General features: G+C 30.3%; 2 protein-coding genes across 7 annotated transcripts; one reads left to right on the plus strand and one right to left on the minus strand.

Annotated features, from left to right (window-relative positions):
- The first annotated feature begins 1336 nt into the window (after positions 1-1336).
- Positions 1337-8086, plus strand: LOC101506064 (4-hydroxybenzoate polyprenyltransferase, mitochondrial). Of its 6 annotated transcripts, none has more exons than XM_012713577.3 (11): positions 1337-1512; positions 2140-2786; positions 2975-3110; positions 4304-4425; positions 5662-5731; positions 5854-6003; positions 6217-6352; positions 6441-6537; positions 6969-7040; positions 7456-7498; positions 7640-8086. In XM_012713577.3, the coding sequence occupies exons 2-9, from the start codon at positions 2377-2379 to the stop codon at positions 7036-7038; spliced, it is 1191 nt and encodes a 396-aa protein (XP_012569031.1). In that variant the 5' UTR covers positions 1337-1512; positions 2140-2376; the 3' UTR covers positions 7039-7040; positions 7456-7498; positions 7640-8086. The 6 variants fall into 6 exon arrangements, with proteins under 6 accessions (XP_012569031.1, XP_012569032.1, XP_027188871.1 ...); XM_012713578.3 differs by having other exon boundaries at positions 7658-8086; XM_027333070.2 differs by having other exon boundaries at positions 7669-8086.
- Positions 8087-11290: 3204 nt separating this feature from the next.
- Positions 11291-14669, minus strand: LOC101507044 (BTB/POZ domain-containing protein At3g08570). Its single transcript, XM_004492533.4, has 4 exons — positions 14260-14669; positions 13579-13645; positions 12147-13307; positions 11291-11985 (listed from the first exon to the last, which is right to left on the minus strand). Exons 1-4 carry the CDS (start codon positions 14334-14336, stop codon positions 11461-11463), a joined length of 1830 nt encoding a protein of 609 aa, XP_004492590.1. The 5' UTR covers positions 14337-14669; the 3' UTR covers positions 11291-11460.
- Positions 14670-16299: the final 1630 nt, after the last annotated feature.

Consider the following 16299-nt stretch of genomic DNA (forward strand, 5'->3'; position numbering starts at 1 on the left):
AATGGTAGAGAGTGACTTAAATTGAGTTGAATTTGGTGGAAAGTGTGAAATCAATAAATTAATAAAATGACTTGTGGTCCTTGTGGAGCTCATAGTTTTGTGGCTTTCTTTCATGAGTTTTTGGTCCTTGCCATTTTTTTAAAAGATGGAATTTGAAGATTGTAGAATAATGATGATAGATGACAAAAAAGATTGATATTAAGGGAATTAGAGTTTAAGATAAGAAAAAAGAAAGAAAATGTGATAGGTGAAGGTTTAGATGAGTGAATTTTGATTAAAAAAATAAATTGAATAATTTGAAAGATTTGGAAGTTTAGACAAAAATAAAAACTTCAAAGGGAGAACGTTCTTCTTATTGTCCAGAACATTCTTATCAGATTTTGCGTAAACAATTGTTTGTGTTTTTATTTATTTATGATTTTCAAATTTTCTTTAATGAAATCAAAATGATCTTCTACCAGGGGTTTTGTGAAGATGTCAGTAGTTGATAGTATCAACAAAAATTAATTATACACCCTTTTTGGTCACATGATCTATGATAAAATGATGTTTAATTTTAATATGTTTTAATCTATAATGTTGAATGAGATTTTTTATCAAATTAATTGCACTTGTATTATCACAATAAATTGAAACATTAAATAATTTACAAAAAATTCTTCAAGTTGATTTTTAATCCAAAAAACTTGAGAACAACAGTTTGCAGCTAAACATATTCAACTTCAATTATTGACAATGCAATTGTATTTTATTTTATGCATAGCCAACTTATGAGGGATTCTCCAAGAAATTGGCATGCACAACTTGTGTTTTTTTTTTCTCCAATTTTGTCTCCAGCATAATCAACATCACAATTAGCTGCAAAATCAAAATTTATACCCAAGCCAATAAGCTGATTTGAAATTTTGAAAGTTTTGAAACTTTTGTTAAAGGTGAAAGCTTTGAAAATATTTTATAAATACAATAAATTGTATTTCAAAAATTACAAATTAATTCAAATTTTCGAAAGTAAAATCATTTTGTATTTCGAAAATTTTATAATAAACTAAAATTTTAAAAATTTAAAAATTTAAAAATTTTCTAATAATTTTTGTTAAAATTTCGAATGTATAAGTAAAAAAAAAAATTAATTTTTTATATATAATAAAAATAATAAAATAGTCTCTTTAAGTGTGTTGGTGAACGATGAGAGATATTGAAAACTCTGTATGGAATGTGTTAAGTTTTGGGCCCAGAATTTGGGCCGTAATCTAAGTATAGTAAAAGCCCAAGCACTCGAGCAATACAAAATGTGCGTTTAGATCCTCAACAGTCGTTTTTCTACGGCTCTCTCTGGGGCACCAAATATCAACCATTGGATTCATTCATCTATTAGATGGAAAATTGAAAAAAAAAAAAAAAGGCTTGATTTTTTGGTTTCGGTAACTTCACCCCTCTCCTTCTGATATGTTGTTTGTCCCCACCTCCGCCGTGAATCGACGCCTGAAACTTCCGTCCGATTAAGTCTCAACGGTAATAATATAATATATAAATAATTATATATTATTTATGCCATTATATCAACTGAATTTGTAGTTTGTTAACTTTTATTTTGGGTGTTATTTGTTGTTAATTTGAAGGATTAAGGATGATAGGTTTGTGTATATGATGGATTTGAAACTAGTGAGATGATTTAGAAAATTATATTGTATAAGTACCATTTGAGTTAGTGGTTAGAGCTATGCAAGGAGGAAGATTAGTTGTTGAATTTTGCAAAATGACGAGTTTACCATTTTTGTCTACTGAGTTGAGCCAAAGGGAATGTTTTGTTTAATGAAATGGCATGCCTCAAATCTGAATTGCGCAAAATGATTGATTTGCATTAATGGTTAATAGGTTATAATTAACTTTGATAGTCAGTAATTGCCATGGAAGTTGATTGAGGATCAGATGTTTTCTCTGTTTTTTATTTGAATTGGATGTCAAATCCTGGATTTTGGAAGGGTTTTCATTATTATGGATTTTTGTCATGTGAAGCAAAACAAAAATGGCTGTACTTGTGAAATGGGCCTATGCTTTGAGCAATTCTCATTTGATTATGTGAGTATATACGCAGTGTTTAAAGATACATACAACTAATTAAAAGCCTTTTTTTTACAGGACAACTACTTAAAAGCTGAAGAAAATATTAATATGACTTCAGCATAATTTGTTACAGACTTATGAGCAAGTGGAATTACAATTACCTTTGGGGTTGTGGGTCTGAATGCTAAGTAGTAATTGGCTACATATTCCGAACTCAATTTCTGAATTTGATAATTTCTAGCTGTTAAGGGTTTAAATGTATTATTAGTAGCATCGGAGTTAACAGAAATTGCTCTTGTTGTATTTGAGAGAATGGTGTCAGCTTTGATCTTTCGCGGTTCGCGTAGGTTTCTCAAACCTAGTCTCCTTAACCCTTCCATTTTCAATCCCTTAATTTCCTCTCAACAGTGTATAGACCGAAACCCGGGTCCAACTCATCCAGTCAGTCAATTCAAGCCATCCCATTTTGGGATATATAATCTTGAATTTTGTAAAAGTGTTGGGTCACTCTCAAATTTCCAACTTGTTGTGCATATTTCTACGTCGCCTTCGAGATTAGGACAAGGTAAGGAAAATAAAGATCAGAGTAGTAGCAATTTGAGCAGTGGAGGGGGCGTCTCTTGGATTGACTTGTACTTGCCTAGGTCGGTTCAGCCATATGCTCAGCTTGCTCGCCTCGATAAACCAATTGGAACGTGGCTGCTTCTATGGCCGTGTGTATGGTAAGAGTTTTTGCTTATTCGTGTTATGGTTAAATGTTTTCGTTATGTCAAGAACATAGAGAGCTTAACAGCTTCATTGATATGGAATTGGTTAGTTATTCAAAATATATTGTAGATATAGTTACACCTTTCAAATTGGTAATGAGTCATAAATTTTTCTAAGTTCGTTCTCTCTTTCAATGTGATAGGTCAATCACCTTGGCTGCACCCCCAGGGCTTCTTCCTGATTTTAAAATGTTAGCCCTGTTTGGATGTGGGGCTTTGCTTTTGAGAGGTGCTGGGTGTACTATTAACGATCTCATTGATCGAGATATTGATACAAAGGTAAATAAAGGCCGTTGCTTTTTCTTGGTTGCATATTTTTTGGTAATAAGCGATACCGGGATAGTATTTTTCTATTGTAAACTATTGTGTGTATTTAAGAGGAATCTGTGTGTGGATATGTTTGACTACAGCTTCAAAGATATAGGAGAAGATCCTGGGCAGAGGCTTACACCTAGAAATATTATTTTTTTTATTATGATTCAAATTAGATAAACCAATCATGTGAAAATCTAACTCCAAAGATCAAATTGGTTCAAGACTTTTCATACACATCAATAAATTAGTGACATTATAATAATAGTCAAGGCCACAATTAAGTTTAAAATATTGAAATTCTTTAAACTGAATTGACACTAGGCATCAGAAAACGTCTGTAGAACACATGAACTACGAAGGACACAACCAATTGCAATAATTTATTTAAAACTGTATTGAAATTTAGTATATAAATAAAAATTGTTAACAGTAATGAGCATAGCAACATATGAAACAAAAACATAAAAACTTGATATGGTACTCCATTTTATGGGACCATATCAATCAAGCATACATGACCTCATTTTTAACTTGAAACTAAATTCAATTCAAAACTTCAAAACCAAAGATTTGTATATGGAATGAAGTAAACATACCAGGAGCAGCAGCAGGGGTTTCAGACACTACAAAAACAAAGAATAAATAACCCGTTACTGTCATGTCTCAAACATAGGATTAAACAAAATAAAACCTAGGATTTAAAGAACAAAAATCTTCAATAAAACAATTAAAAAACCAAACTTTATAGTAAAAAACATATGTACACAAAAAATAAAACAAGGGAATAAAAATAAGAGAAAACCCAACTGAAGGATGATGAAGAAAAAGAGAAAAACTCACATCCACAGTTTGATAGAGAAGGAGCAGAGACTATGCAAACAGAAGGAAGAGTCCAAGCCTTTTATCATTTCACGTGGCCTGTAAATTTGTCTTTATTTTATATAAATTGTGCTGTAAGATTATTTTTCTTCTTGCTTATCACGTTTCAAATATTAATTAAATTATATCAAGTTACTTGTGTTTGCTGAGCATATGATTGCATGTGATGTCATACTTCTTCCCTTTATATTATGAGAAACACTCAACTTTTCCCCCCTCCTTTCAAGTGATCGTGCTATTCAAATTTTGAGTATTTTCTATACAATCTAATATTGCAGGTAGAACGTACAAAATTGAGACCTGTGGCAAGTGGTCTTTTGACACCATTTCAAGGACTTTCTTTTCTTGGGTTTCAACTGCTTTTGGGTCTTGGTATTCTTCTACAGCTTAATAATTATAGGTTAGTGTTAATTTTGTCTGTCAAGACTATGGTTAATGTCTACCAGTGTTATATTGGGGTTTTAGACTAATAAATTTGCAATATCTCTCATTCAGTTATGAAAAATGGCACCTATGACATGTGTTTCATGTTTTTCACTAATGTAGTGTGGTCCTGATTGCCAAAGCTCCTAATCCTTTTGATTGTTTTTTTTTTTTTTTATAAATTAAATATTGCATAGAGTGTCTGAAACAAATTGACCAAGATTCTTCCCTGAAGCAGACCTTTAAACCATTAAATTGGGAGGAAATTAAGTTAAAATTAAAAGAGCAGAATGAGGAAAACTAATCTCCATTAAACTTTTGCCACATAGAGTAGAGGATAAAGGTTTTTTTTTTTAAGAAGCAAAATTCATTCAAAAGGCCACTAGCATAAGGTATGCATAGCAAGCCACAATGTTACAATGTTCTAAATACAATTGAAGAACTAATGATATGCACATGTATATTGCATACTAGCAGCCAAACACCTTAATAACATCCCTCCAACCACAAACAAAAACACCCCATAACAATTCTCTACAAATTACAATCACATTATTAACTTCCAGTTACTTAAGACATCACAATGCAGCAAAAGTTTCCTGGTCATACAGTCTGAGACCAGATTTGGCCTAACCACCTGAGCAACACACGACAGAAAAAACAGCACCAGGTCCAGATTCATTGCTAACTCAGAACCAAAATCAGCAGCTAGCCTTATACACCCTCTGTATCCAAAGCTGGCTCCACCGCTGCAGTCATGACCTGTGACACCGACCCATTAACCTTTTATGTTAATTACAACATCAGCCCCACATAGCTGCATAGTCTCACGTAGCTGTCTCTTCTGCATGTTAGCCTTAGCCTTGTTAAAATTGATCAAGTGTTTGATAAGAAAGCACTGTTGTGTGGGAAACAAGGAGAATATAGCTTTGCTATATCCATTACCAAATGCTATCTAAAACAGAAGATATATCATTGCTATTATGCTATATGCCCTGTAAAACATTATTTTGTTCCAGATAGTGATTGCTCTTTTTTTGTTGTTTTAATAGTTTTGCCACAAATGATTTGCAAATGCCATCATCCTTATACTTGAGTGTACGTGTAATCATTATTTCGTATGCATTCATAATAATTAAAATAAAATGAAGTACTAAGTGATAATTTTTTCTCTGATTTCTAATATTTTTCTGGCTTGTGTTCTTTATGGCAGTCGTGTTTTGGGCGCCTCATCCTTGTTGCTCGTCTTCTCCTATCCCCTCATGAAGAGATTCACATTTTGGGTAAATAATTTTTCTCATTTCTAATTCCTTCTGGCAGATTTTATTTTTGTTATTTATTTTTTAGTATCTTTGATTTATGATCTCATTACTTTTATGTGGGGCTCTCCTGCTATATTTGTTAGCCTCAAGCATTTCTTGGGTTGACCTTTAATTGGGGGGCTCTGCTAGGATGGGCAGCAGTTAAAGGAAATCTGGATCCATCTATTGTACTTCCGCTTTATGCCTCTGGAGTTTGTTGGACTCTTGTGTATGATACAATATATGCACATCAGGTAAATAAAGTATTGTTTCTAGTAAAAGTCATGGTATAATCTTCCTTTCAACCATATTTAGAAGATTCTGCTGCTCTAACAGTTTAGATGCTAAAAAGAACACAATGCCATGACTACTTAGTTTCCATTATCCTCCACATGAATATTTTGATTAAAGCAATGTAATCAAGCTTCTTATAATGTCTAATAATAGTATCTAACCTTGGCATTCAGGATAAAGAAGATGACCTGAAAGTGGGAGTTAAATCAACAGCTTTACACTTCGGTGATTCGACAAAGGAGTGGCTAACTGGGTTTGGGATTGCAAGTGTTGGCAGTCTTGCTCTCAGTGGATTTAATGCTGAACTAGGTATTCATTACATCATTCTGTTCTTTTGTTTTATGATTGTTTGGGTTGCAAGAATTTTTGTGTGACCTGATTCATATGACTGGATCAGGCTGGCCATATTATGCATTTCTGGTAGCTGCATCTGGACATTTAGGCTGGCAAATATGGACTGTTGACCTATCATCGCGTTCTGATTGCAATAGAAAGTAAGTTTGGGAGGATTTTTGCATAAATTTGTGATTCAATTATCGAAAAACCCATATTGAAAGGATCTAAAATATTTATTGCATTGGCTTGAATATCTATTGCAGTTTTATAATGTTTTAATTTTTTTAAAACTGCCAATACCATTAAAAAACAATGTTGAGAATAGCATAATTATTTTTTTAATTTCATTTTCAGTTTTTTCGAAGGCTAAATATTTTAGCTTTGCTATTTGCTACAAACACTAAATGGCATATTTACTGTTTTATATCCTCAGACCTCACATACAGAACCCCTCTAATGTTCAGTGATTCCTCAACTTTTTTGTTAATTACTTTTGATCTATTAAAATTAGCTGACTGTATCATGCTCAGTTCCATTCTCTCAAATTGAGCATTATGACCTGACTTCTGTGCGTTTTCCCGCCCTTCAGATTTGTCTCAAATAAGTGGTTTGGAGCTATCATATTTGGTGGAATCCTAGCTGGCAGACTTGTGTCATAGAGGTAAAGTTTTCCGACCATTGGAGCTATCATATTTGGTTGGTATTTTACAATTTGCAGACCATTGTATGCAATGCCAAATCTGATCTTCCTCTTTTGTATTTGATTACATCTGTGTATTCTTCCTTACGTTTATCTTCTGCAGGACATATTTCCAATTACAGTAATTTACTCATTAAATGTTGAAACATGTTCTGTTTGGATTTTTCTTTTGGTTGAAATTTTGAAACATGTTGCGCACAAGGAATGGATTAGTTTTTCTCTACTGATGCTATATTCATTAGTAGACGAATCAAATCTAGTTTCATTCAAATAATTTGAGAAATGGTTGAGTTAGAAGAATCAAGAGCCAAAAATTATGAGAAATGCTAGCACCTCACTTTTGATACACTTATGATTTTTCAGTAAATTTATGTAGGTCTAACTAAATAACATTGTCACCAACAAGATTTCACTCAATAGTAAGTGTCGTACAGTATGCTTGCTAGTATTCCTATAATATTTTTAGATTTGATGCTAATTGTTCAATGACAATTTGTTATTAGACTCAACTAGTTAAGCATCTTGATTAAATATTTATAAATATTTTCTTCTGATACTAGCATCTGAAGGCTGTCTAGTTAATCTGCAGATGACGCTGTCAGCTCACAAAATAAGACTTGAAAAGAAGTAGTCTATTGTTTTATGGCACATGAAACCTGGCCATTGGAGTTCCATAAACGTGAAGGTATGACCAAGAAATAGATTCTCAAGGAACCTTCTCATTTGAAACTTTAAGTTTCGAGCTAACGATTCACTAGTTTTAGTCAACTCATGTATATCTATCTATATGCACGAGGGACGGTGTTAGCCCAATAATGTTTGGACAAGAAAGCGTTAGGAATCCAAAATTTGTATCGGACAGAAGAACACTTCTATTGAGAAAATATGAAAAAATAGGAGAAAATCTCTACTCCAAAGTTTCCCTTTCTACACTAGTCACTACTATATTAAAAAATTGTTTACAATACTCAATTTATCTCTAATTCAAGATAATCTTAACTGTCCCATTAACTAATTTCTTCCCTTACTAATTCCTTTACTACTCTAACTGTTTTGACATCCTTTTATTCTATATCCTAACAGAAAGGGTATATTATTTGTTATATGGTGGTTTCGTTATAAAGATTAATTTTCTTGGATCGACAATAGCAAAGAGTTCATACTTAAAAAAAATTTGTTGCATAGGGAGTGCTATAATATAGAGAAAACTTATCATGTGCACACATTTTGTTCTCCTCACATGATTATATGCCAATGAGAATTTTGGCAATTGACTAAGATATTTACTGATGTTCTCAAACAATATCCAATCATATGAGAAGATGGAAACTTAAATACATTGTGAGTCAGTTTTTAGTATTTGTTTGCATATGTTAATTTTTCCTTTTCAAGCAATCTAAGATGGAAACTCCATTTTTATTTAATTTTTTATGTATTTTTTTAGCGTATTTTTTCTGTACTTATAAACCAGCTTTTTATTAAAGAAAGACTTTCACAACAAATTATTTATATATTTTTTTGTATTAATTATTAATATATAATTTTATTTTAACATAAGCATTTTAATAAAATTTTATTATTTTATTTATTTTTGAATTTGAAAAAGATAATTTTATTTTTGAATGTTTTGAATTCCATCTATTTGACTTTTAATTATTTTTGAATCAATATCAATAGTATATCTATACTGTACTATACTATCACTATCATACAATGGCAACTCAATAGTTAACTACCACTTATGTATAATGTGGTTGGATTTTTTTTGGGATACAAATACACTCTTTTATAATATAATAAATTTATATTTTTATCCTCTATTACTCAATATTTGACCCTTCATTCTATTTTCTTAAAAATACAAAAAAAAAAAAAAAAAAAAAAAAAACCCCCAAAATTTACTAATACTCAATATTTGACCCTTCATTCTATTTTCTTAAAAATACAAAAAAAAAAAAAAAAACAACAACAACCCCCAAAATTTACTCAAACTTCTTTCATATACCTAACCAGTGTGATAAATTCATTATTAGAAGTAGCAGAAAGATTATGCCACCGGTGGATGTGGAACCATTTTTTATTTAATATATTAAAATAAATCTCTAAATTATTATAATGATATATCACATTTTTATATACTAATTATTTTACATCATATTTTTATATGTCATATATCATTAATTATCTCATATTATTTAATGATATAATGTGACACATCTGAAATTCATTTCTTTTTTATTACTTATTCTCATTGCATAAAAATATATCATAATATTTTAATAATTAAAATTTAACAATATATAAAGTCTAGCTCAGACAAATATCGATATTTTTATGTTGAATATTATGTCTCATTCGAATTCGAGATATCACAATTGTAAAAAAAATTATTTATATATATTAAAAAAAATATAGCAATCATAAATTAACACAAAATATATAAAAATATAATCACCACATCTTAAAAATCAATAATAAAACTTATGCACAAATTATCCAATTAATTTTAAATTAAAATAAATAAAAAACATCAAAACAAACAAACACGTTTAAATTAGTAAGCCTTTGTAAAAAAAACAGAGAACAACAAAAAAATATTTTAAAAAATAAATAAAAAAATATTAATTATATATTGAATATTTAAAAATAATACATAATTTGTATATAAATAATCACTCATCTACTTTTAATCATATTTTTTAGAGTAAAAATAACTCATTTTATTATAAACTTTGTAATTGTTTCTATACCATTTTTTTACACAACAAATTATTTTTATAAACTTAAAAACTACAAATATTGAAACGTTTTTCCGATTAGATTAATACATTTATACACCATAAATATCACTTTCAAATATTTTAAAAATTCACGTTAAAACAAATTTTTATAAATTACACCCGCGCAAAGGTGAATTATATTCTAGTGACTTCTTATATAACTCCAAATGTCATTTCTATTAAGCAATCTTTTAATATATTAAAATAAACATGCAAATCATTATATTGATATATCATATCCTTGTATGTCATGTAACACTAATTATATCACACAATTTAATAATATAATGTAACACATTTATAACTCATTCATTCTTTATTTATACTACTTCTTAGTCTATATAACTATGACTAAAAAATCAACAATAAAAAAATATAACTTCCATTACAAATTTATTTAATTTTCAGTTACTTTTTTAATTCATTGTGTATAAATACATCGTAATATTCTAATAATTAAAATGTAACAACCATAAATTACCATAAAATATATAAAAATATTATAACGTCTTAAAAATCAAACACAAATAATTCAATGAAGTTTAAATTAAAATAAATAAAATATTTAAATAAGTTTTTAGTCTCTATAAAATTTCATTATTAATTCCTATAAAAAAAATCATATTTTTAGTCCCAACAAAATTGTTATACACGCATTTTTAGTCTGTGTTAAAACATCAACATATATTTTTGAATGATTTTTTTTTTGTATACACGTATACAATACTATAAAAAACTCCTCCAAATAAAAGGAGTTTAAATTCCATTTCTAGATCTGTATTTTAAAGACTTTTATTTTAAATATATAACACTTAAAAAATTCATATCTAATAGATCATAAATTTTTTAAATTTGTGTGGATAATTTTTAAAATATTATAAACATGTTGACAATGTAATCAAACTTAATAATGCCTAATAATAGTATCTAACATTTGCATTCAGGCTGGCAAATATGGACGGTTGACCTTTCCTCGGGATCTGATTGCAATAGAAAGTATGTTTCGGAGGGTTTTTTTGCATAACTTTGTAATTCAATTATCCAAAATTGATTTTTTTTTATTTGTTGGCTTGAATATCTATTGCAGTTTTAGAATGCTTTTACTTTATATAATGGTCAATACCATGACAAAGCAATGTTAAGAACAGCATAATCATTTTTTAATTTCATTTTCAGTTTTTTCAAAGCCTCACTTTCTTAGCTTTGCTATTTACTACAAACACTAGATGGCATATTTACTGTTTTATATCCTCATACCTCAACATATAGAACCCCTCCAATGTTCAATGATTCCTCAACTTTTCTGTTAATTACTCTAATATCCCTTTATTGTATATCCTATAACAGAAGGGTATATTATTTGTTATATGAAAGAAAAAAAACTAGAAGCATGAAAAACTTAACATACAACTTCAAGAACAAGTTTGAAAATAGCAAAGACATACCTACCAAATTATGTTGCATGCCAATAAAATTTGCAAATGAGAATTTTGGCAATGGACAAAGATATTTACCAATGTTATGAAACAGTATCCAATGATATGAGAAGTTATGGAAAGTTAAATACACAGTGAGTGATATTAGAGTATTTGTTTGAATATCTATGAGACAGAATATCTCCTACTCCTACCATTTTTCCCCTCTGTCCCCCGAGACTTCCTACTTGATTTCTGCCGCTTTCCTCCACTTTGACCACTAAAGTTTGCAATTCTTTCTATCCCCTTAGAAAGTGAGGTAAAAAAAGTTTTTCCATTTCCTGCCTTATCAATCATGCCTTGTTTCATGGACATTTGCTCCTTCTCCAACTCACTCAGCCTCACCCTCAATCTTGAAATCTCCAGCTTCAGTTCTCGGTTCTCTCTCCGCATAGATGCATAGTTGTCCCTAGGTGACATGGCTGCACTTGGAACACCACTGCTTATTCTCTGTGATAGCAGCCCGTCTCCTGAACTCCCTGAGAAGGCATTTTTCAATCTCAGCTGCTCAAAATACAAGACTTGTACTACCATCTGCAGTGGAAGCCTGTCATTCATGGCAGCATGGTTGCATGCTTCTTGAGACAGCTTCTGACAGTCTATAAACTTGCAAAGTTTCTTGCATTCTTGTTCTGTTAATGTTGTATGTGCCTAAACAAGAGACAAACAGAGGTGCATTGTCAACATCAAGTAGTAAAATGTGAAAAAACAAACAGATTCAACTCATTGCTTTTGTAAGTGTTTGCAACTGTTGCATGATTGAGAATGTGATTTGAATATGAAGATCTTCTCTATAGTCCAAGCAAATTTACCTTCAAGTAAATGTCGACAGCTCTATAAAGGCCATCATCGATGACACGAGCGTAATCGGGAAGTATCTCAATCAAAGCAATGAATTTCTGTAGAGTTAAGTAAGGATCAGGAGCAATTTCTGCTAAAAAAGCATCAATGAGCTGTCCTACTTTTAGCAGAGAACCATGGCAATTAGAACCAACACCGTCGGATTCATAACCATAGTCTTCCGTTTCTTCCTCTTCAATCCGCTGCAAGAAATTCACCAGTAGCCTGTGAACTGTATCTACATCAAACAAGGAGTCTCCACTCTGAAGAGATGGTATAAGAAGATCATCAAGTGAAACCATTTCCAACCTTAATGCTATCCTTCTTTCAAGCTCAAGTCTACATGGAATGGTGGCACCCAACATGATAGCCATCTTTAACATGCCAAACAAGAAAGTCAAGGGAATGATGGAAGAGCTTTTATCTGTTGGCATGAGACTAACAATAGTTTCGACGATTGTTCTCTGATCTTTTTCTATATTTGTTGGACTTGAATTTGTCCTTGATGGATTCGTGAATTGACACTTTCCAATACCCTTCAATGATGTTTGAGCATAATGCATCAGTGAAGCTATAATGTTGTCTGATCTAACCCCCATTCTTCCCATGGCGCATATAACTCTTTGGTAGAAACCGATACGCAGTACTGAGAGATCTTCAATCCACCATGCCACATAGTCCTCCTTTAGTTCCTTTGATTCATCACAATCTAATCTAGATAAACCAGAAACTAGTTGCTCTTTGTAAGCATTCATTGCAATTGCTTCCACACACCCTTTTGTTATTTCTATCTCCTCCACTATATTTAGAGGTAACATCTCACAGGTAGATAGAACTTCCACTGACTTCTGAAGATTTTCAAAGACAATCTCATGCAGATAAATGTCTGTTCTCGAAACGAGGTTTTGCTCCCGGTATTCATCTGTCATTTCTAGATACTCAGCTGCACAATGCAGTCGGGCAACATTGAATGTTGTGATCTCGAAATTCATACCGTAACAGAACTTCATGGCAAGTTCAAATGTCTGGTGTCCTCCTGGAAAGTTGAGGAGCTCCAAGTTTGAAACATTTGAGCCTTTGTTGGCTTCAGCTACCATCTTCCGGATCTTTCCACTTAAGGTAACCAAGGGAAACTACATGAACCACAACAACAAATTAGCTTTTAGTACATTTTGAGTTCAAAGTAACTTTTGTTTCTTCAAAAAATTTATGACAGTATCTGAATAGTCTTGAGTTGATTAGTGCAGGTAATATGTGTATTCAAAAGATGGAAGTCAAGAAATTTTTTCTTTGATGTTCCAAAGTAAGCATCACTTTAGAGTTAATAGTTCATTTTAACATAATAATCAAGTTTACAATTTAATATGACTAATAGAACAAGCTTAGGAATGTTAAAATATTTACCTTATGCAGCAGAAATGACTCTCCATCAACAACAATTGTAATGTCACCAGCAACATCAGCAAAAATCCTGCCATGAAGAAGAAAAGAAAGGCTTCACAATGGACACAAAAGACCATCAAGAAAACACCATATATACATGCAAAAATTCCCTACATTCTCTTACTCTTTCTACCCCAACCAAAACATCTTAATTCTTTACGCAACAAAAGATGTGAAAGTGTTTAACAGCATCAAAGAACATCAAGAATCTGGTTTTTATAAGTATGTATGTAATTCTACTTTGAATTTATCCAAGATTTTTAATAATCTCTGCCTCAAAAGATTTAAATATCTGAGTAAAACATTTATCCAAGTATTCAGTTCAAGATTATTATGCAATAGCTTTTATATTTGATATATAAAATCCTCTTAAACCAATCTAACCAAGTTGTCAAATGCACAATCTGCAATCAGATACTTAAAATGCCAGCACCAGTAAAACAGAACTTAAATAAAATTAACACTCAGAAAACAAGCACATGAAAGTTACATGATTAATCTACACTATCAAATGAAGTTAAAAAAGACAAGGGTATAAAATAACACACTCCCACAAGACACATAACATACTAAAAAAGAACTTTAAGAAGCAAAAAGATAAAATTAAGTGTAATTGAGCCTTATTGCTGAAGTAGTTAGTACCTAGTTGTATAAGAGTTGCAAAATTTAGGAGTTGTGGAAGAGCTCTTAGAAGAAGGAATAGAGTTTTCAGAAACCATATTATTTTTTTTCTTTCTATCCGTTAGAAAAGATTAGAGAACTTGTGATTGAGCTGTGTCTGCTGCATGTGTATGTTTCAGTAACAGCAACACAAACTGTAGCCTATAGTCTATGACTATATGGATGATTATTAGAGTATCAAATAATGTGTACGGTTGAATGCTGGTTCAGGAATATTTTGAAGTAAACGCCCCAAAAGACCCTTCACATACCAATCAATTATTCACAAGGCACACAAACACAAACACACATAACAACACAACTTTTTCTTTTCATATTCACAACATGGCTTGTATGTGCAGTCTTCTTACTAGTGCTGAACCATCTTTTGCTTTTTGGCTGCTTTTGTTTCTTCCCTTTGTGAAGATTATAAATATAATACTCTTATCACTATCACTATATAGTATACACTTTATATTCTATGATTAATATTCAACGTGATAAAAAAAACTAATTTAAGTACTATACTTTTGGCTTTGGACGTTACAAAAGACTGATTAATGCAATGGTAAAATTTTCAAACAGGAGAGTGTGGATAGTTTATCACTATGATTTAATTGGTTTGGATTTTGAAATTACCAAAACCAAATGCTGGAATTATGGATTCAATAATGTTCATTACTCACACTGTTACAAAAAAAAAGACTATTTAATAGCATGCTATGCTACTTCAAATCAAAATTTGCAGCTGTACCAAAATTTTAATTAAAGAATTTTGTATGGGAGTTACAGTAATACAAATCAGAGGAATAATTCAAAGTTCAAACACGAGTCTCTCTTTTACCGTATGTGATATGAAAGAGAAAAAGTAAATTGAAATATATCATTTATGAATAAATAAATATCTATATAAGATATTGTTTACAATAGTAAACTATCAAATGATCTTATAATAAAATCTTATAGTAAACTTTCATATATATCTTTTAAAAGATATTCCCTTTAGAATAAAATATAAACAAAAAAGATAATAAAAAATTTAAACTATTTGATTAAAAATTAAATATGTTAATTTTTCAATTATTTTTATTACTTATATTTGATTTAAGGGTTGTAGTTTGGAATTATTTTAAATAAACGTCTTCCTAATAAATGCAGACAATTATTAACAAATTAAAAATAAAAATTTTACATTAGAAATGATAAAATGTTATATTTATATATATATATATATATATATATAAAGACACATTTTAAGATATTATATGTAAAAAAATTATTTTGAAATTTATGTATTCAATTTATTAAAAATTTAAAAGTGTTTTCTTTTCAGCAAAAGAAGTCTATTTTTTAAAAAACCAAAATATGTTCTTAAGATATATAGACACATTTTTTAGCAAGATCCTAAATAAAATATCATATATTTAGAAAATAAATTTATTACAAAAAATATAATACTCTTAAATAAAATATAAGTAAAAATAGTAATTAAAATATTAATATATTTAATTAAGAATTTAATTATATTAATTTTTTAACTGTCATTTTTATTTGTATTTAGGGTATGTATGTTTTTTGTGAAACACAGTAAATTTGTGGAAACATTGTACACCTATTTTTGGAAAAAGACAAGGTGAAGCTACAAGTTACCATGGAGTAAATGGTTGAAGACAGGGTGGCAAAGTGGTGTTGATTTGGTGAATGGAAGGGTCAATGTTTATGTTGGTGGGGCCTCCCTCCCCTAGAAGAAGGCAGAAAAAGGAAAGAGACTCAAAAGAAAAAGTGGTCTAAGGACATCTGACATGAACCACTGACTTGACACAGAACTCAATAAAGATGCAATTATTAGAGACAGCACCACTGCAAACTCCTGCCTACTCATTCCTTTGCCCAATTTAAAAAGGAAATGCTAATAAATGAAATATCTTTAATAATTATTCTAAAGAAACATGTTACCAAGCTAAATAAAAATAAAATTTCCGAAATTGTATTTTTTATATTTTATAATTGTAAAAATTAAAA

Source organism: Cicer arietinum, chromosome 3 (assembly GCF_000331145.2).
Source record: "Cicer arietinum cultivar CDC Frontier isolate Library 1 chromosome 3, Cicar.CDCFrontier_v2.0, whole genome shotgun sequence".
Lineage (NCBI taxonomy): Eukaryota > Viridiplantae > Streptophyta > Magnoliopsida > Fabales > Fabaceae > Cicer > Cicer arietinum.